A 20,840-nucleotide genomic window follows, 5' to 3' on the forward strand; every position below is an offset into this window, starting at 1 on the left:
AAAAACAAGAGAGTCTATAGTTTTTGTCACTCAAGGTTTCTAAGGGGTTGAAAATTGCAGTGGCTGATTTCCTTTCACTACTCTCAAAAGGATGTGGTTCTTTTTTATACATGGTTTAAGCTCGGTATTATCCAATGAGCTTTACGAAGAAAATGTTTTCTGCTCTTTTTGATAAGGAAAAAAGAGACGAGTTATCTTTGCTTTGAGAAATAAAAAGAGTGGAGTTATCAATATTCCACAAAGAACAATTGTTTCATGCGGGTTGGACCGCATTTCTACGATATGCGGTCTAGAGGTATAAAGCATCCATCTTAAAGATGGATGCAAATAGATGATCCATCTAAAAACAATTGTAACTAACGGTCCAAATGTTTTTTTAATATAATTATTAATTCTAGTTTTCAAATTTTATTTTTTTTCATATTCATGATATCTATGTTAAAAATTATATGTTCTCTAAAAATTAGAATCAAATTATATTTAAAAAATATATTTATTACCAAGCCCGCATTTCTACATGTGAGGGCTTGGCCGCATGCTAACCGCGTCCTTACGCAAATAACCACTATTTATTTATATATTTGTTCCATATAATCAGCTTCTGAAGAACCATCGTCATTATTTTATTGCTTAGTGGAATTTATATGCGGTGCCCTATGGGTTTTTACTTCTTTAAAATAATTACGACCTAAATATTGGTATTATGTCTAATTTTTAATTTTTAACAATTTTACATATTTTTTATTTCTTTGTATATATGAACAGATAATGATCTTTTCAATTAGATAAAATGAAAAGTACAATAAGAAAGGAGAAATCGGAGATAAGAAGAGAAAAAAGAGTAATACAGCAGAAACGGGAAAAGAAAATAGCTTAAAAAACAAGAAGGAAAAGATGGGAGGGCAAAGTGAGGGACGACAGAATGGCCAGCAATGATCACATCACTTGCATTATAATACTATCTTGCCAGAGAATCTACTACTCTATTTCTCTCACAATTGATATGGGTGAAACTGACTTCCCATCCCTATAGTTTTAGAAAGATTCTATCCAAAATCTGAGTCAATTGGCATGGTATTATTTATGAGGTTTTGCACCACTTAATGACGTTTAAGGAGGTCACCTTCGATTATTACTTATGTTAAGTCCCCCGTGAACCTCATAACTCCGAAATGTAATCCCTATATATATATATATATATATATATATATATATATATATATATATATATATATATATATATATATATAAATCTATGTTTTAGATGGATATGCGGCCGAGCCCGCATATGTAGAAATGCGGGCTTATTAATAAATAAATTTTTTAGATAGATTTTTTTACTTACTTTTTAAGGACATGTAATCTCTAACATGGAGATCATGAACATGAAAAAATAAATAGATTTTAAAAGTTAGAAATATTAATTCTAGTAAGAAAACATTTGGACCATTAGTTTTCATTGTTTTTAGATGGAACACCAACTTGCATTGATCTTTAAGATGGATGCTTTACACTTTTTGGACCGTATATGTATACGGGCTTATTAATAAATCAAGTTTTTAGATGGATTTTTTTACTTAATTTTTAAGGACATGTAATCTCTAACATGGAGATCATGACTATGAAAAAATAAATAGATTTTAAAAACTAGAAATAATCGTTCTAATAAAAAAACATTTTGATCATTAGTTTTTGGACTGCATATGTAAAAGATGGATGCTTTATACTTTTTGGACTGCATATATATATATATATATATATATATATATATATATATATATATATATGACGTTGAAAAATAAAAAGATTTTAAGTCTCAGAAATAGCGCATTTTACAGCATATTATCTACACTATCCATTTTCAAGATTTTCATATGTTTATAGATCTACTTGATTTTAACCATTTTTGAAATTTAAAATTTTATAATTAGATATAAAAATAGATTTTGAGATAATCCTAAGAATAGTTTATATCAAAATTATATACCATGAGAAAATTTGAAGGTGCACCTTACCTCTACACCTACGGATGCATCTGTATGCAAACTGCACCATATATATATAATTGATGATCTTTTCATTGAGAGAAAATGAAAAGTACAATAAGAGAAGAGAAAAAGGAGATGAGAAGAGAAAAAAGAGTAATACAACATAAACAGAAAAAGAAAGAGCTTAAAATAAAATAAAAATAAAAATAAAAATAAAAAAAGAAGGGAAGGCAAGTGGGGGAACGGCAGAATGGCCAACAGTGATCACATCACTTGCATTGTACTTTGTCTGACCAAAGAATCTGTTGCTCTATTTCTCTTACGATTAATATGAGTGAAAACAACTTCCCATCCCTAAAGTTTTAGAAAGATTCTATCCAATATCCTAGCCTTTTGGCATAGAATTGTTTTTAGGGTTTTGTATAACTTAATGACACTTAAGAAGTCCCCTTCGATTACTACTTCTGGTAGGTCCTCTATAAACCTCAAAACTCCAAAATGTAATGTCCATAATTCCGCTTCATTAACTATGCAGTCTGCCATTATAGGTCTATCGGACCTCCCCATTGCTATTCTTAAGAATTTTAATATAAATATATTAAAACTCTTTTTGTTTCATTAGGCACTGCTTCCTAAGAGGACAATGATTACGTGGAGTACGACCCACTAAAACACGACCAACTAGCCATTGATTAGAGAGTAATGACCTATGAATATAAGTTTGGGTGAGGTTTCTATAAGGTTGCACCTTAAACAATCCAATTAAGACGTGTCACCAAATTTATTTTATCATAACATATAATTTTGATGTAAATTTTTTTTAGAATTATTAAATAAACTATTTTCATATCTAATTCTAAAATTTTAAACTCCAAAAATAGTTAAAATCAAATAGATCTATAAACATATGAAAATCTTAAAAATGAATGGTCTAGATAATGTGTTGCAAGATGCACTATTTTATAGACTCAAAAACTTTCTTTTTTTCATATCTATATATCTTGATATCTAGATGATCAATTAGAGGGTTCATGAAAATAATTTTTTCCGATGGATTTTTACGTGCATCTTATTTTAAGATTGCAACCTTATATAAACTGTTTTTTATAAGTTTTTTAAGACAGTAGTGTGATTTCTAAACGGTTTGTATACCATTATAATGGGTGGCTTCAAAACAATATGCTGGCGAATCCTCAGCCGTCCAATTCAAGGAATCACTCCTCTCACAAATGTCAAAAAAAAAAAAAAGTTACCAAGTTGGAGGAGTAACACCTCAACTGTCCTTTTCGTGAGACAGTTGAGGATTTGTGAGCATCCTTTTTCATGCCCACGTTTCGTGAAAGGTGATGCATTTATGGATTCGTTGGCCATTGCTAGATTTTTATATTCACTTGTAATTAATTATCTTTGTATATTTTCTCCATATAATTCAGCGTTTCAAAACATTGAAAAGTTGGATGGATGAGCCACTTGAAAACATGTCCGGATTGGCAGATCGGTGGATCGGATCAGCAATTTTGCTGAGTAACTCAGTCAAAAAAAAAAACATGAAATAAAAATAATAAAGTAAATAAATAATAAAGAAAAGTGGAGCTGGGTTGACCGGTTCTATGACAGAACTAATTGGTTCTTAATGAAACGAGCTAGTTCTGATATATGGTGGGATAGATCTTTTTAAAACCCACATAATTATTTTCCTGAAAAAAAAAAAGATATTTTGTACCCTAGTCCTGCTATAGTCGAAAAAATGACCGTTATAACGGTCACTGAAGGAAACGGACCACGTTCGTGATGTTATATAAAAGTAACCGGCCGGGGTCTAAGGCAAGAATGCCATGATTTCCTTTATAACTACCACTGACACCCTTTATAATGGGTTGGAAATTTTTAAAATAAAATTTGTTTGATACTTTTTTTATACTTTATAACTGCCAAGGCTTGACATACATTTTCTTCTTTTTAGACTTTTTTTTTTTTTTTCTTTGGTGAAAATTTTAATTTTTCCGTTTACAACGGTCATTACAATTGTAAAATGGAAACGGACCAGCCCTATTATGTTACATTTATGGCTGTTTTTTTTTTTGGGTGCGGTTTGTATAGAGCCTAGGCTCTAAACAATCAAAATAGAACCTACCTTCAAATAGTATCGAGAAATGCGGTTTCAATATTGGAAATCTTTGTAATATCCTTAAAATATATTTTTATATTTATTTATAAATTTTAAAATATTTAAAAAAATTACAAATCGACAAATCTATAAAAACTTGAAAATCTTAAAGATTGACGACCCAAAAACACGTTACAAAATATAGTATTTTCAAAACTTGAAATCCATTTTTTTCTCATGCCCATGCATCTTGATGTCGAGATGATCGATTTTAAGATATTTGGGCATCAAAACAACCTCTTCAAATGAAATTTTTAAGATAGGCTCAAATTTGATTGTTTAGAGCCTCGGCTCTATATAAACTTTTCTCCTGTTTTTTTTTTTTTTTTGGAAATTTATAAGGGGGTTTGTATAGTGCCTAGGCCCTAAACAATCAAATTAAAGCCTATTTTCAAATAGTGTCGAGAAATTTGATTTCAATATTGGAAATCTTTGTGATAGCCTTGAAATATATTTTCATGTTTATTTATAAAGTTTAAAGCTTCAAAAATAGTGCAGATCGACAGATCTATTAAAACTTAAAAATCTTGAAAATTGATGGTCCAAAAATGCCTTATAAAATATATTATTTCCAAAACTTGAAATCCATTTTTTTCTCATGTCCATGCATCTTGATGTCGAGATGATCAATTTGAGGATATTTAGACATCAAAACAACCTCTTCTACTTAAATTTTTGTGATAGGCTCCAATTTGATTTTTTAAAGCCTCGGCTCTATATAAACTTTTCCCAGTTTATAAAAATTAATATTTTCTCATTTTACAACTATTCCAACGCATGATCATGTGCATTTTAATCTATATTTTAAAGTTAACTCAAACTACATAGGTAAAATGTTAAATAGTTCACATCTCACAAGTGTATCTCTCATAAGTGTTATGATAAATTCTCAGATTTTTAAAGCTTGATTGTATCATACTTTTCTTTTTAAGTTCATCTCTGATAAGTATTTTGATAAATTCCCGGATTTTTAAAACTTGATTGTATCGTACTTTTCCTGTTTCCAAACTCCAATTTAAAGCCACCTTGGAAAAGGGACTAAGTCGTGGTAATAGCTCCCCCACACCCTAGTAAGGACGTTGTAGTTTCCATTGCCATTAACACAAACTACACTTATGAGCATAAATACAAAATACAAAATACTCCACTTATAAGCAGAAATTACAAAAGAGGTCGGTCAATGCATTTTTTTTATTTTTTTTCAAAATTGCTCTTCGATCAACATGAATTTTGATTTATTTTAATTTTTTAAATTTTTTTAGTTAGTAGGGCAATGCCCCAAGCTTTAAGGCACTACCCTACTAAATAAATAAAAAATAAAAAATAAAAAATAAAAAAAATAAAAACAAAAACCTAAAAAGAAATCAAAATTCAGGTTGGCCAAGGGGCAATTTGAAAAAAAAAAAAAAAAATTGGGTTGACCGACCTTTGTAATTCCGCCTATAAGTGGAGGATTTCATATTTTACGTAAAACTTTGGAGTCATACATAAATTACTCTTCAAAAAAGTCATTCCTAAACTATTTGAAAAAACGTCTCCTCCCCCCACGCCCCACCCCCCCCCAAACTGAATTTCCCAAAAAAAAAAGTTTAACCACCAGGATTCTCTTATACCCACCGAAAGGCAAAAAAGAACTAATGAAATATGAACTCTCTCTCCAACCTTTATTCTTTTCTGGTCACAAAGATACAGCTCGCATAAAAACATAGTGCTTTTGTCGTCATTATCTTTCATTAATGTAAAGTTTACATAGTTAATGGTCCAAGCAACAAATCTGAGTTAACAATCTTATTATGGCCATGGAAACCAGAAAGCAAAAAGCTTGAATGGCTGATAAAAAGCAAGGAATTTATGTTGTCTTTCTGATCATGGTCATAAAAACCAATCATCAGAAAGCTTTCATGCCATAAGAGTGTGAGCACAATGTAAACATGTCGGCACAAGCTTCGTTGCCCTTACTATGAGGGCGACAAAACCACCTCGAAGGTTCAAATCCCATCAAACCCACCAAAATAGACTTTGAAAAAGAAAAAGAAGGCTTGGATGCCTTGAGTGTGGCACTCATATCAAGTGGTCACATCCTTTATTCGATGGCATCCATACGAAGGTGCATCTCCTCAGACTTGCTACTGATAACCATAGGGTATAATATTTCAGTTTAGATTTCACATAAAGGGAATGCATCTTAATGATAAACCAGTGGAGTCAAAAGAAATAAAATAAGACCAATAATTTAATATATGCCATACGATTTGGATAAAGATTTGAAGGGTTCCATATTCGTGAGAACACTTTGGAAAAGTATGCAGTCAAGTTATTGCTATATCATGGTGCTACAACTGTAAATCGTAGTTTCTACCTCATGCCAGAGTGTCGTACATGAACAATTAAGATTCGTAACGCAACAATGGCCAGCTTAGATTTCTTTTCAAGTACTCAAATTCGAACCATCCTCTCATATACACAGTGGATCTTCATCATATAAATTCTCAAGGAACCATGTAAAAACCCTCAAATTCATTAGTGCTCTCCTTCTTGCTATGCTCACTGCATTGTTGTGAGGAAATCCATCCAAATACAATAGCTCAGGAAGACTCGTTTGGAACATGGCGTCTCCACACCAAAAGGCCATCATTAATGGCGTGACAATGCGTGAATCAAAGGTCAGTAGAATGAATAAACTCTTTGACATAACTTAGCCTCTGTAACTTGAAGCAAATTAGTGCTAATTTAGAGCCTATCTGAACAATTTGAATGGGTGAAGGTAAGACACAAGCTGGTTTCAATAAGACCCTATCCTACCATGAAATCAAACTGATAGCTTACACAATGCCTAAAATTTTGCAAGCTATGGGATAACTATGAAACCATGTTTCTTTTTCCTTTTGTATGTATATATGGGATTTGTGGGCATACCTAGTGAGGTTCTCAATATAGGCTCTATCATAAGAAACAATGATTTGGTTGTTTTCCGTGTAGCCGACTCTAATTAGTATATTACATCCCAAAAATAAGGAATGACCTGTACATTTTAAGTACATGGCTTTGGGGTAAATTTAGCTCCCTACAGTCAGATCAAAATCAAATTTCTAGGTTAGATTTCCATTTCACCGGTTAACCACTATCCTTCTTCTACATTCTTTGCCCAAGAATCCCAAGCCATTAGTGTACTCTTTTTTCATTCTCTCTTTCTGTCTCTAAGTTTCCTACTCTAGTTATATTTCCCACCCAAAAATCCCAAACCCACTAGCGTATTCTTTTCCTGCTCCTCTCTCATGCTCCGTCTATATTTCTCTCTCAGAACTCTACCAGGTCTCTCTCCCCACTGGGAATAACCCATCTCTCTTTCTCTCCTTTATCGGTGCGAAAGACCCTACAATGGAGGCTTTCTCTCTTGGCTACCAAATATCCAACGATAGAGGTTCTCTCGTGGTTGCCCAGGAAGAATACCAAACCAAACTGCAAATGACTCTCTCCCTCCCTCCCTCTCTCCCCCTCCTTTGGGTGTGCCAAAGACCTACTATTGAGTCGTGAAAGAGGCTGGGGTCGTGGTGGTAGTACCCCACACTCTAGTTACCAAGTTGTGGTTTCTATCTCACAACTAACACTACCCCCACTAACACTTTCAAAAAAGCTAACTCCTAATCTACTTGAAAAAACAGGTAGGGGCTTGTCTTCCCCACTAAATTACCCCCACTGAATTACCCCAAAAAAAAAAAAAAAGGGGGACCTACTATTGAGGGTCTCTCTCTCTCTCTCTCTCTCTCTCTCTCTCTCTCTCTCTCTCTCCTTATGGGTGCATAGCAAAGACCCAACTATGGAGAGGCTCTCTCTCTCCGTTGGGTGGGTATATAGTCGCATCATAACTAACATACTGACCAAGAAAATGGAGGGGTAAAGAAGATAAAACAAAAACAAAAAAAAAGGTATAACATGGATCTGTCTTTATCTTGAAATGCAGAGTGCAGGTGCAAAAACCAAGTGCTCAAAGATCGTCCTCAACCCAAGGGCCCTAGACATAGTTTGGGGCGGAAATAATCGTTACTGGGATTATGTGAAGGATCAGCAAAGCGAATGTGCCATGCTCAAGAGTGTGTGTTGGCTCGAAGTGAGTGGGAGAGTCGATCTCGACAAGCTCATCCCTAGTACCGATTATCAGATAAAATTTTCTGTGCGACTCAATGAGAATGCGTCAGGTTGGGACAAGGATGTCATATTCAAGGCCAGGGTTGGCTACAATGTAGCCCGAACAACCCGCTGCAAATTGATTAAGAACAAGCAATTCTATGAGGTGCCCAATGAGCTAACTTTCAAAACTCCAAAGAAAAGTTCAGGTGGGAGGCTCTCTTTCGGGATGTACGAGATCGAGGGCCAAGCATGGAAGTCAGGGCTCCTTATCGAGAAAATCACAATCAGTCAAGTTAACCCTGCATAAGCTGCACAGGGCCAACAAGGTTCATGGCTTCTTTATTTGTACTGGTTAAAGTTCAAGTGAGTTTCAGTTCAGTTTCCTTTTTTTCTTTTTCTTTCACCAAGTAGTGAGTTTCAGTCTTGAAAGTTAGTATGGACCTTTTTTTTTTTTTTGGATTGTGTATTGAGACCCTTAAATGGATGGTGTATTGAGACCCTTAACCAATAATGTAATGGAGGATTGTGTATTGAGACCCTTACCCAATAATGTATTGAGACCCTTAACCAATAATGTAATGGACGATGTATTGTGAATGTTTATATGGAAAGGACCTTGTGCCTGACTTGGTTCGGGGAACCATGGAGTTTAGGAGTGCTCATTACAACAGTTCCACCCAATGGTTTAAAAAACGGATCGGTGACCCGGACTTCCGAAAAACCGATCCGGATCGGCGAATCGGCGATCCGGATCGGGAATCGGGTGAATCGGTCATAATAAAGCTTAAAAAAAATCCGAAAAAATTATTAAAATTCATTATAAATATTGTTTTTTAGGAATTCAATAAGAAATGAGGGTACTCCATTAAGAATTTTCATGTTTTTGAATGAATATGCGAATATTGAGATGTTCTTTCCCTGCATGAACCGCCATTCAGCATTTAATTTACATCACACAAAAGGATAAACATATAATTATCATGAAATAAGTATATCAACATACATGGACTACAATAAAGCATAAAATTAGTAACATATGATCTAAAAATAAAATGATAGACGACGTTATTGTTCTTCTTGGTCACGTTGGTGCCATTGATTGAATTCGTTTAACAATTCATTAATTCGATCATGGATTACATAAAATTCAATCATGGATTACATAAAATTCGATCATGGATTACAAAAAAAAACAAACAAAAAAAAACAAAAAATTTAATCGTGGATTACAAAAAAAGAAAAAAACAATTCGATCATGGATTACAAAAAATTCAATCATGGATTACAAAAAACTCTATCATGGGTTACAAAAAAAGCAAAAAACAAAAAATTCAATCATGGATTACAAAAAAAAAAACAAACATTTCGATCATGGATTACAAAAAAAAAACAAACATTTCGATCATGTATTACAAAACATTTGATCATGGATTACAAAAAATTCTATCATGGGTTACAAAAAAAAAAAAACAAAACAAAAAATTCGATCATGGATTACAAGAAAAAAAAACAAACATTTCGATCATGGATTACAAAAAATTCGATCATGGATTACAAAAAATTCTATCATGGGTTACAAAAAAACAAAAAATTCGATCATGGATTACAAAAAAACAAAAACAATTCGATCATGGATTACAAAAAAATCGATCAAGTATTACAAAAAAATCTATCATGGATTACAATAAATAAATAAATAAATAAATAAATAATCCGTACGGACTCACCGATTCACTGTTTGGACTCGCCGATTCCGTACAGTGAATCGGCGATTCACTGTACAGAATCGTCCGGTTCTCTCTAGAACCGGACGATTTCCGATTTTTCAACCGATTCGATCCACTTTTGCTATTTTCGAGTCGAACAGGGCGAGTCCGGTTCGACTCGGCGTTTTTTAAAACACTGGTTCCACAGATTTACTCTGCCTGTTTCCTAAAAATGCCATTAAAGACTGCCAAATCTGTGTTGTTGTAAGCTTTGAAAAATAATGCAGGACTGAAAGAGTGTTTCAGTTGATAGAGATGTATGGGGTTTTCGATCACTGTTGCCTATCAACTAGTATATAATGGCATTCATTGCTTATTTTATTCGTGAACAAGGTCATGGTTCGCAGGGCTTTTTCATCTTTTTTTTCTAATTTAGGGGTGGGGGTTTTTTGTTTTGGGAAGGGGGGGGGGGGGGGGGGGGGGGTGGGGGGGGATGGGGATGGGGATGGGGATGGGGGTGGGGAGAATCTTAAAGAGAGGCCATTTGAAGAGGACCAGTTCAGTCACATTTTTACTGCAAAGTATGGGGTCCAGCAAGACTAACAAGCTAACAATTTATATACTCTTCATTCTTTGCGTTTCAAACCAACTTTAAATGAATTTTGAGAGTGACTTTTAAACTGTGATGAATCAGATCTTGAGCATCTGATCAACACACAAGATTAATGGGCTGCAACAGCTAGTAGAAAAGAGTGATGGCCCTACTAGGGTTTGAGTTTGGAATTGATCTTAAAACCTTTTCTCAACAAATTAGGCCCAAACACTTAACCACGGTCTACCATGTGTCTCACAAAAATTGACCACCATCTGCCGGTTTTTACCATTGCCTAGCTTCAAACCACTAATAGTGCATCAAGCTCTTGATCTTTCACAACTGTCTAATGACCCCTCGATGAATGATCCTCATAGTACTTTTTTAACACATTTTGCGGGGCGCGGTGGGGGGGCAACTTTCTCAGTACTTTCAACCACTCCCCCATCCAATTCATTTCATCAACAACAGATGAAAAATGAAGGGCTCTTCTTCTATAAATGCCATTTGACGAACACTAGAAAATCAAGAGGGGAAACTATGCTGAAATTTCAACTTATACCACAAAGATTGACCACAATCTTGCAATTTTCCACCACATTCTACTCAGTTTTGCTGATTTCCCTCTCAGTCGATCTTTTTCAGTGTAACTTCTTCAAAATTGTGCTGGTAACCCAAACCAATTTGTGGCAAGTTAGTAGGTGTGTAGGAACATTGTATTCCCCAGAAAAATTTCTCTAGACTGCAACTACGAGAAAACTTTAACAAGTGGTTCATGTGATTCAAATGTATCTCAAGGGTATATTGGTCAAGACTCTTTTGCATCTTGTAGTTCCCAAATAGGGGCATTTAGTACCAAGCAAGCTTTCTATGCTTCCCCTACAGCATAAAACTTATATACTTCCCCTTATCCAACCGTCCATTTTGAATGGAGGGCTCAAATTGCCCTAATCACAATGTCATGTCTCTACACTATTTTATTTTAAATTTTTTTCTATAAACTATTTTTACACCAAATTTTGGACGTCCAATCCTCTATTAAACTTGCACTAGCGAAAAATATAAAAAAAAATATTTCCAATAAAATAAAATGCCCAAAATACCCCTGAAAGTTTCAAGAGGTATTTTGGTCACTATATTTTATCGAAAAATTATTTTTAATAATTTTATAGGTGTGCCCCAATGAGAAGATGACACGTACCAAATTTCATATTCATACAATTTTTATAAAAAAAATTAAAAATAAACTGCTTTGAGACGTTGGATCTAAGATCAAACAGTGAGTGGCTCTCTTGATCAAAATTGGATGGCTGGATGGTAAGGGAAGCATAGATCGTCTATGTTGTAGGGGAAGTATAGATTTTCACTTTAGTACCTGGAAGATAGTGGATCAACATGCATTTGAGTCGATGTGAATCGCAATCAAAATAGATTTTGAAAGTATTCAGCTCAAACTATTGTGCTTTTGTTGACCTGTTTGTAGATACTTGAGTGTTGGCGAAGGTGTTCGATAGACCGAGAAATTCGGGGAATGGCTCTCGATATTTATCACTAAGTTGAGTTTCCTGCAAACATGTTGGGGATGCCACACAGTGGTTTCCACAAAGTCGAATTTCCAATGAAATTAGTAGTTGAAATTTTGGCCGCAGTCTTCTGAGAAATTCCTGTTTTCACGACAGTTAAGGACCTAATTCAACCATCCCTTGCTTCAGTGAGAACTTCAGTTCTCCATCAAAATCGTATTCTAATTTCGGCTTATTGCTTAGTTGTTAGTTTTGACTGCGGTTAAGAACTAAAGGAAGCTTTCTAAGGGAGTTTGAACTTTGAACATTGAACAAACCGAAGTGCTTCTCGACTTTACAAATGCACTTTGACCCCCTCCCTTTGAATTTCAAGAACGAGAAATCCCTAGCCCACCTAGTGAGACGACTTTTGAAAGCAGTGTTGGGATAAATACTAACCGATCAAAGACAAGTCCTTAATCTCCATCAAACGGGTCACAGGTTGTTAAACTATAAGACTCCTCCCATATGGGAGAGAGAGAATAAAAAGGCAACAAAATTACTTCTCAAAAACAAAAAAAGCCACAAAGTAGGTTTGAAAATCAGCTTCCGATGTTAGATCTTGAGCAAATAAATTTTTATCCCACTAAAGAGTCCACTAGTGGGTAAAGCTTTAATGCCCATCTGTGTTTGAGATTTTTTTTTTTTTTCTTTTGAAAATTTACCCAACATTTTAAAAAGTTTCCTAAAGGTTGTTGAAAAAAAAAATCTCCCGCATAGCTGCATGACTTAAATTTGCTTAGTTATTATAGTATCATGCAGCTATTAAGAGAAGTGAAGCTAATTAACCTCCTAATCTTACCAAGATGTCAGAAAACTAATGTGGCATTTCATATGTGCATGTGTCTGAACAGCTAACTTCCAAAATGTCAATTGTCCAAGTTTCAATTCCAAAAACAATTTTGTGTTTTCAAATTCAAATTCAATTTCGAGTTCCATTTTGGGTCAATCTCAACTTGGATTTCAAATGCATTGCTGGATTCCCTGCTCTATTTCTTTAAAAAGTCAATTTTTGTTTTAAAATTGTATCATGTCGCCAGTTTACCCCCCCCCCCCAACACACCCACAAAAAAAAGAACAACTAGTATCTTTAAAAAAATTTCCCTCAATCTCAAACATTTTTTCAAATTATTTTAGGAAACGAAAGAGTTGGACCAGTAGCCTGCAACTGATGACATAATTCATCCTCAACCTAAAGTTTAATTCAATCTTGAAGAGACGCTTGATTTTAGCGTGAAAAAGGGAGAACTCAACCAATAAAATTCAGAACCTATTCAATGCTGTTATTTGGTTAAATACCTATTCAATGCTTCGATCTTTAGAAGAACCTTAGGAACAAGGACATCCAACTATTCAACCAATTTAAAGCTTCCATTCAATTTCATTCCACTCCAATTCAATTTTTAAGCCTTAAAGTCGATGATTTGGCATAAATCCTAAGCACAAGCCAAACAATGACATTCAATGCATGTACTTCCTAAGTACATGCCCATCATACCCCAAACAATGGGTCTAGGTGTCTTGAAATTTTGGTGGCAGTTAAGGTCTCAGGTGTCCTGAAAATAGGTCAATGTACTCAAAACCATCAGCACATTAGAATTTCAAGTTTTCATATTGTCTTCATATTTTCTATTTCTATCGTTATATTTCTTCTCTAAGGGTGTCTACGTCTTTGATGCTCATCTAACCTCAGATGGACCTCATGAGTGCAAAAGAGGGACAACGGTAAAACCCTATCTTGGCGAACAGGATTCTAGGTGTACCTAACTATAAATCTAGATCTTCAACCCAGGAATTACCTATCGTTAGTCATCCAATGCCTATTTCAATCTAATAACTAAATGAAACTGCCTTGAATACCAGGCCAACACTTCAAAAACCCTGAGTTGATTCTTTTAGAATCCAAAAGTCAGCCAAATTATGCTAAATTTCTTTCTAGATTATAGAGAATCTGACAAGCTTTCAGATGACTCAAAAATTACTCGAATCCAATCTATGATTGGAAAGTAATAACTAAAACGCTAAACAGTTTTTAAAATGACCATCTAATCCTACACAGAAACTATTTGCCTAAATCAAAACTAGTTCTTTATGTGATTCTTATTAGATTTATATATAAATCCCAGCCCTTAATTCCTTCTATGCCTAGCTGCCTAAGGATATCCTTTATCATCACATCCCAAAACTCTCATAAGCTTCAAGGAACCTCTAAAATTAAAAGGAACTCCCATAACTCTGAGGGAGCTTACAAGAGAAAAGCCTTCTAAAAAAGAGAGCTCTTAAAACTCTGAGACATCTCCAGTAAGATTGATAGGGCTCTAAGAAAAAGAATTTAAAAAAAAAAAAAAAAAAATTTCTATAAAATCTCTGTAAAGTATAAAAAAACACGCTTTGAGTTTCAAAAAAAAATCTCTCAAAAGAAGAAAAATACTAGATCTAGAGCCCTACTTCAAGATTCAAGTCAAACCAAGCTATTTTCAAGTTGAAGAGGACCAAGATAAAATCCATCAGTCTAATGAAAGCCCAAACTCCAAGTGTTGGGCCAGTGGACCCGGCTAGGTAATTTTTTCTCTTTTATTTTCTTTGCTTTTCCCCTTTTTTTGTTTTACTTTAAAGTTTGCTTTTCCATGTCCTTTTTAATAATTCTATTCCCCTTTAAGGTTCATTATTATTCTTCTTTTAATTCTCTTTTTATTTCTATCCTCTTCTCCATTCTCTTCAATTCTTTTATTCTATTCATTACTTTCTCTATTCAATCTCTATTAATTATATTTCTTCCTTAGTTAAATATTGCATAAATTTTCTCTTTTACGGTACAAAAACTATGTTTCTTTAATATCTTCTTTAATGAATATTACTTTCATTTAATAAAACATTTCTTTGGTAAAAAAATGAGTTTTCTTTACCATATAGAAACTAGTTAAGGTTCCTAAATTTTCTACCTTTTCCTTTTGAATTTTATCATACATGTTCTCATTTGTGCTTTTAGTTATATTTTTAATCTTATTTGATATGTTTTGATTTAGTTTTATTGAAAGCTACAAAAAACAGAGTTTTATTGAGGGTTTCAATCGAGATTTAGTGCAGCTGGCGATCCACAGAAAGGAAACCATGAGGTTGAATTTCAATGGATCTTAGTTTGATTTCCTCAACAACTATTTATAATACTCAATACTAAGATTAAAATATTTGTTTATATTCAGATCATAGAGATGAAATCATGAATTTTTCCTCCCGGGTTAAAGTATAAAGACCACTAAGTCGAATTTCCAACGAAATTGATGGTTGAAGCATTCTGCTGAAAACTTATTATTTTTATCATGGTTAAAGACCTGATTCAACTACCCCTTGCTTCAATACCATTACTTCGGGTTAGGATTCAGTTCTCAAGTAAAAATTGTAGCCTAACTTTGGCTCAATGCTTAGTTAAGATTTTGTACTATGGTTAAGAATTGAAAGCTGCTTTAAGAGAGTTACAACCGTTGGACTGACTTAAGTACTTCTCGACTCTTCACCATGTGTCGGTTTTGAGTTTTGATCATGGTGTGGAGGTTCTTAACTGCAGTCAAGCTACGGCTGTGTCAATTTTAACCGCAGTATTGGATATGACTGAGGAGCCAGTTTTGACTGATGTATCCGGACATCTATGGTCCTTTGGATCCACAAATCTAGCATCGGATAGGGAGCCTTTTGACCAAAGACAAATTACTCAGGAAGCTTTTGGAAACTTGACCTCGTCTGTGTGGGTTACCTAAGCTACCATAAAAACCCTTCCTAGAACCAACATTCATTATAAAAGCAACAAAATTATATCTCAAAATTCCATGCAGACAACAACAAATTCTGTTAATTTACTTACGAACTTCAATGATAATGATTTACCAACTACAAATAGAAACATGCATACCAAGTCGCAAAAATACGATGAGACACCCCAAGGCTTAAAGTTGACGCAAGAAATTACTGTAGTTATAAGTCACTTGTCCTTGGATGTTTGTGCACCCTCTACTTGGCTTTCTCGAGTAGCAGAAGCCAACTCATCGGGTTCAACAGGCTTGTGCAACTGCATTCATGAACAGTGAAAGGTGAGAGAGAGTGTGTGTGAGATATTTCCAGAAATGGAAAGTGTAAAGAACTATTAGAAAATGAAGCTAAGACGAACTCACAGCATTGGCTACAGGAAACCAATGGAAACAACGAACAAATGCATCATCCTGTGAAGGCAAGCTGTCATGATTCCAATATGTAAAGTTTTGAAATGTGGCACGTGCCTTCCAGCAATTCGACTCTCCTTCATTCTTTGGAGCTTTCTCTTTCTGCCCATTATGCATTTCCAAGACATAGCCTGCACATATTCTTTGAAATCATAGATGAGATGACAATCTCAAAACCAAAAGGGCCACGTCTTTGACTCTTACATATGGAGCACTTCTTTCACTGTGTCTTCAAATATTTGGATGATTTTAACAATTTAAACAATCACAAGCTGATAATAAGTATCGAACATCATCCCCTTAGTCAAATAGAGGAATTCATAAGAGTGATGCCACAAAATACGGCTTGGGCCCTCATAATCAAACAATTCTATGAGTAGTTTTAAATTTCAAATTACTTTGAAAATAGTGAATACTTGCCCATCAGTCACATAAGGAAATGCAAAACAATGTTGCAAGTCCACTTTAAAGAGAAAAAGCTTTCACTTTGTCATAATGTACCTCATCGTGGTGCCACTCAAAATTTGACATTCCTTACTAGTAAGGAAGATAAGTCTCATAGAGATTTGTTTTGTTTCAGTTGTTCTTTCTTTTGTAGAAACGTTAACTGTAGTATTAAGTATCATAGTGCGGTACAAATATCTATTCAGTTGTGCTTCTGTCGTGATTAATATTTTACTACTTGTACATGAAAATATACAATGTGATTATGTTTGAAACTCTCTCCTATCAAAAAGGGATCACATGAAGAAACTCATGAATATATTCACACAAAATTGAGATATATTTGTGACTTAAAACTTGTTTTCTTAAACTGAATCTAGGCTACAAATGATCTCTCACCAAGAAACCCTCTTAACCCCAAGTGCGTTTTTTTATTTTCCCTCTCACAAAAATCTCTCTCACCTCAAATCCTAACTCTAGTTTAATTTATTATCTAGCCCTCAACCCATACATATTAAGAATTTCTTGTTCATTTCTTCCTTCATGAAAACAATTTTGTTCATCCCTTCAAGAAAAGCAATGTGTGCACTGTTTTACCTTTTCTTTCCTTCTCTCGCAATTGTCTTTCTGTTTCTTGCCCTGTCTTTCCAATATCGACTCTCACATAATCTCATGCAACTATTTTCCAAAAAGACACACTTCCTCCCAACAAAGAAATATATAGTTCTCACTCCAACTCACATTTACACTTTTTTCATTTACAACTTCCTCAGAAAGTCAAAGGAAAGAAGAAACAGACTATGTAACTTTTCAGCAATGTTTTAAAACCCAGCCAGTCGGACTTGGGCTCCCCAAGTTACATGGACCTAGCAAGGTGCCAAATCTCATATACAGACCTGGGAAACTGGCCAACTCTCACTAGGTTTTGTGTTTTTTTTTTTAATAGACTAGTGATATCTTGTTGTCGAGACTCAGCCAAGTCAGTCTGACTCGGGCTCGTGCCCTGTCACTTGAGTCAAACTTTACAAACACAGCTTTCAGTAAGGTAAAGAAAAAAAAACAAAAGGTGGAAGTCAAAATCCCTTGAGCATTAACTGGGCACATCATATATGCCTATTTGAAAAGCATAAGACACAAATTTAGCTGTCTTTACTCTTGGCCACAAGCCCACAATAAAAGAATCTAGCCTCCAAGGGAGAAATTTTTAACCAGAGTGAATTCAGATAAAGCAAACTATCAAGTAAGGAATCTCTCATGTTTCAAGCCCCAAATGTAAGAGAAACAAGTTATAGAACAAGCAACTGACATGGGAATAATAACTCTCAAACTTGGAAACATCTCGAGTCAAACAGAACAACAGGTTCACACTACAAAACCAAGCGAATAAAACTGACAGTGTTAAGTTCAAAAAAAAAAATTTCATGTAGTTCTGAATTTTAGCATTTTTCTCCACAAAATTTCATTGATTCAACTTATGTCTACATTCCTGATTCACGGTGTTTCTAACACAAACAAATCAGAGAGAGCAACCTCTAGAGAGAAAAAACCGTTCAAACCAAATGATAAAATGACACAAAGGGGAAAAAGAGAATGGAAGTGGAGGAAATACCAGAATAGCCATGTGGGATAGTGAGTGTGGTTCCAAGCAATTTCCTCCCCCTAAATGCAGCTTCCTCAACTCTTAGATCATCAACCACCACACCTAAGGGACACCGATTTTTCGCACCGCAGTCACGAACAAGGGCTGAAAGGTAATGACACTAGAGATAGAGAGAGAGAGAGAGAGAGAGAGAGAGAGTGAAAACGAATGGGGTAGAGAGAGAAAGAAACCTGTGCGCTTGGGCTTGAAGTAGTGAGACACAGGGCATGGGCCAGTGTGCTTTATGCAACAAGGAAGATGGTGGACGTTCGATGAGAGATCAGGAACTTCTCCAGATAAATGGACGGTAACCATCGCCGCATCCTCGCCACAAAATCCATCCTGGCCGTCCATTTGAGCTTCTCCTTCCCCACTCTCAGCCCACTGCTTCTCCTTTATATCATCCGGTGGTCGGCTTTTATTCAGAGGGGGGCCATACTTACGTTTAGAAAAAGTTTATATGAGCTCTAAACAATTAAATTAAATTAATACGCATCTAAAAAATTTATTATAAAGAGAGGTTTTTTTGATACCAAAAAATCCTCATCTCGACGTATGGACATAAAAAAAGCATGGATTTTAAATCTTAAAAATAGTCTGTAATAAGATTTTTCAAGTTTTTATAGATATGTTTGATCTACAATTTTTTTTTATCTTTAAATTTTATAATTAGATATGAAAATAAAGTTTCAAGTCATCACAAAGATTTCCCGTACCTGTGGGTGGCAATGGACCAAAATCCGACTCGAGACGCGGAGGCTAGACTCCATCCGAGTTCGGGTATGGCTCCAAAAATGGGAGCCGACGGGTGGGGTTTGAGTCCAAATCTTGAATCCGAACGCTAATTGGGTCCGGGTCCAGTAATATTTTTCAGGTCCCAATATAAAAAATATAATTAAATAAATAAATATTTTAATTTTTGGGTGGGGTCCGATCAGATTTGAATCTGGTTGGAACCGAACCCAACCCGGCCCGTTGCCACCCCTACCAATACCGAAAAATATATTTCGATACTATTTAAAGGTGCGCCTTACTTTGATTGTTTGGAGCGTCAGCCCTATACAAACCACTTCCTTTCATTTTCTAGAAAATTTGAGACTACTCTCAACTCACAATAGGGTCTTGGGTGATTAGCTTTAGACTTTTAAGGGTACATGGTTACAAAGAACATTAGTTTTTAGGGCACTTAGAAAGAAGATTAGTCTTAGGTATCTCTCTCGAGTAGACAATAAATTTTTGGATAATTTTTATATAAAAAATGAATGCTCCTCTATGGTGTAAGAACGCTATCAATGAGTATTTTAGGACTAAATTTCAAAAATTTGATATCCCTGCACTCAAGCTTCAAAACTGAATTCGTATGCATTTTATGTGCCGAATGACATAAAAAAATATGAATGGAGCCCATCTAATTTTTGGACAGTACGACCTACATGGTTACAAATCTTGCAAAATATCATGCAAGGGGTCAAAACCTTCTAAAAAAAATCCTTAAAGGGGTCAAAACATCTCAATTAGAAAGAGAGGGGGCTAATTTTGTAGTTTTGTCTCAGTAAGGTGCCTCCTAAGAATATTTTAAAAATATCCAAGCTGGCATTGTTCAAGGTTTGGAACCCTTGACAACTTCCTTGTTTTAGGTATGTCAAATTATTAAAATGTCTTGTTTATTTAGGGTTCCCAACTTTATACAGAGATAATCTGAGTTTTTTAAAAAAATATTTTTTAGGAGGTCCTTTAGTGAGATGAAAGCTAAAACATGAACTCTTTAAATATTAATTAGGATGATTTTGAAAGGGGCATTGAAAATTTAAATAGGTAAAGAGATTTCCTACTCTTGCGAGAGTATATTATTCATTTACTCCCTCTAGCAAAACTTATTCTAGGAATACCTTAGAGATCTTAAATTGTGGATCTCTAGAGCCCTGGAAATCAACCTCAAAGAAATAATAATAATAATAATAATAACTCATTTTCTATGTTCCTAATGAAAATGGCATCCCAAGATTGACGGGAACCATCAAATTTTGAAGGGAATAATTTCGATGTTCCATAACTCAAAATTCATTTTCTTTCTTTGAAAGTAATCTTCTAATTATAATTAGATGGATCCTAAAATTTCAAATAAAACAAATCTCCCAAGTAAGTGTTTTGACCGAGGGAGTAAATGTATAGTCTTCTCCTTTTCTTTTTTAAAAATACTCAAGTTGGTGATTTTTAGAAAAAACACTATTGTACATAAAGTAGGTCCTTACTTGAAGAAGTAAGAGTACATTGTATATTTAAGAGCACACTATAGGCACATTTCTGTTCTATCTTAGGGAATTTATATTATGAGATTATTTATCTTTATTACAAGGAAGTTAAAAACAGTATTAGTCTGTAAATTGGATCTTTTGGGGT

General features: G+C 34.5%; 2 protein-coding genes across 5 annotated transcripts; one reads left to right on the forward strand and one right to left on the reverse strand.

Annotated features, from left to right (window-relative positions):
• Positions 1-5,855: 5,855 nt before the first annotated feature.
• Positions 5,856-18,927, reverse strand: LOC18443079 (ribonuclease H2 subunit C-like protein). 4 transcript variants are annotated; one of them, XR_002282415.2, is made up of 5 exons: positions 18,632-18,927; positions 18,411-18,503; positions 16,310-16,488; positions 16,051-16,206; positions 5,856-6,284 (listed from the first exon to the last, which is right to left on the reverse strand). XR_002282415.2 is itself a non-coding variant. In XM_020672826.2 (5 exons), the coding sequence occupies exons 1-4, from the start codon at positions 18,792-18,794 to the stop codon at positions 16,120-16,122; spliced, it is 522 nt and encodes a 173-aa protein (XP_020528485.2). In that variant the 5' UTR covers positions 18,795-18,871; the 3' UTR covers positions 5,856-6,281; positions 16,108-16,119. The 4 variants fall into 4 exon arrangements, 2 of the variants coding, with proteins under 2 accessions (XP_020528485.2, XP_011626605.2); XR_002282416.2 differs by having other exon boundaries at positions 5,856-6,281; positions 18,632-18,871; XM_020672826.2 differs by having other exon boundaries at positions 5,856-6,281; positions 16,108-16,206; positions 18,632-18,871.
• LOC18443078 (protein PHLOEM PROTEIN 2-LIKE A1) lies at positions 6,713-8,923 on the forward strand. Its single transcript, XM_006853279.4, has 2 exons — positions 6,713-6,818; positions 8,117-8,923. The coding sequence occupies exons 1-2, from the start codon at positions 6,762-6,764 to the stop codon at positions 8,588-8,590; spliced, it is 531 nt and encodes a 176-aa protein (XP_006853341.2). The 5' UTR covers positions 6,713-6,761; the 3' UTR covers positions 8,591-8,923.
• Positions 18,928-20,840: the final 1,913 nt, after the last annotated feature.

This window comes from Amborella trichopoda, chromosome 2, assembly GCF_054954075.1.
Source record: "Amborella trichopoda isolate Santa Cruz 75 chromosome 2, AtrichopodaSantaCruz75HAP2 v2.0, whole genome shotgun sequence".
Taxonomy (NCBI): domain Eukaryota; kingdom Viridiplantae; phylum Streptophyta; class Magnoliopsida; order Amborellales; family Amborellaceae; genus Amborella; species Amborella trichopoda.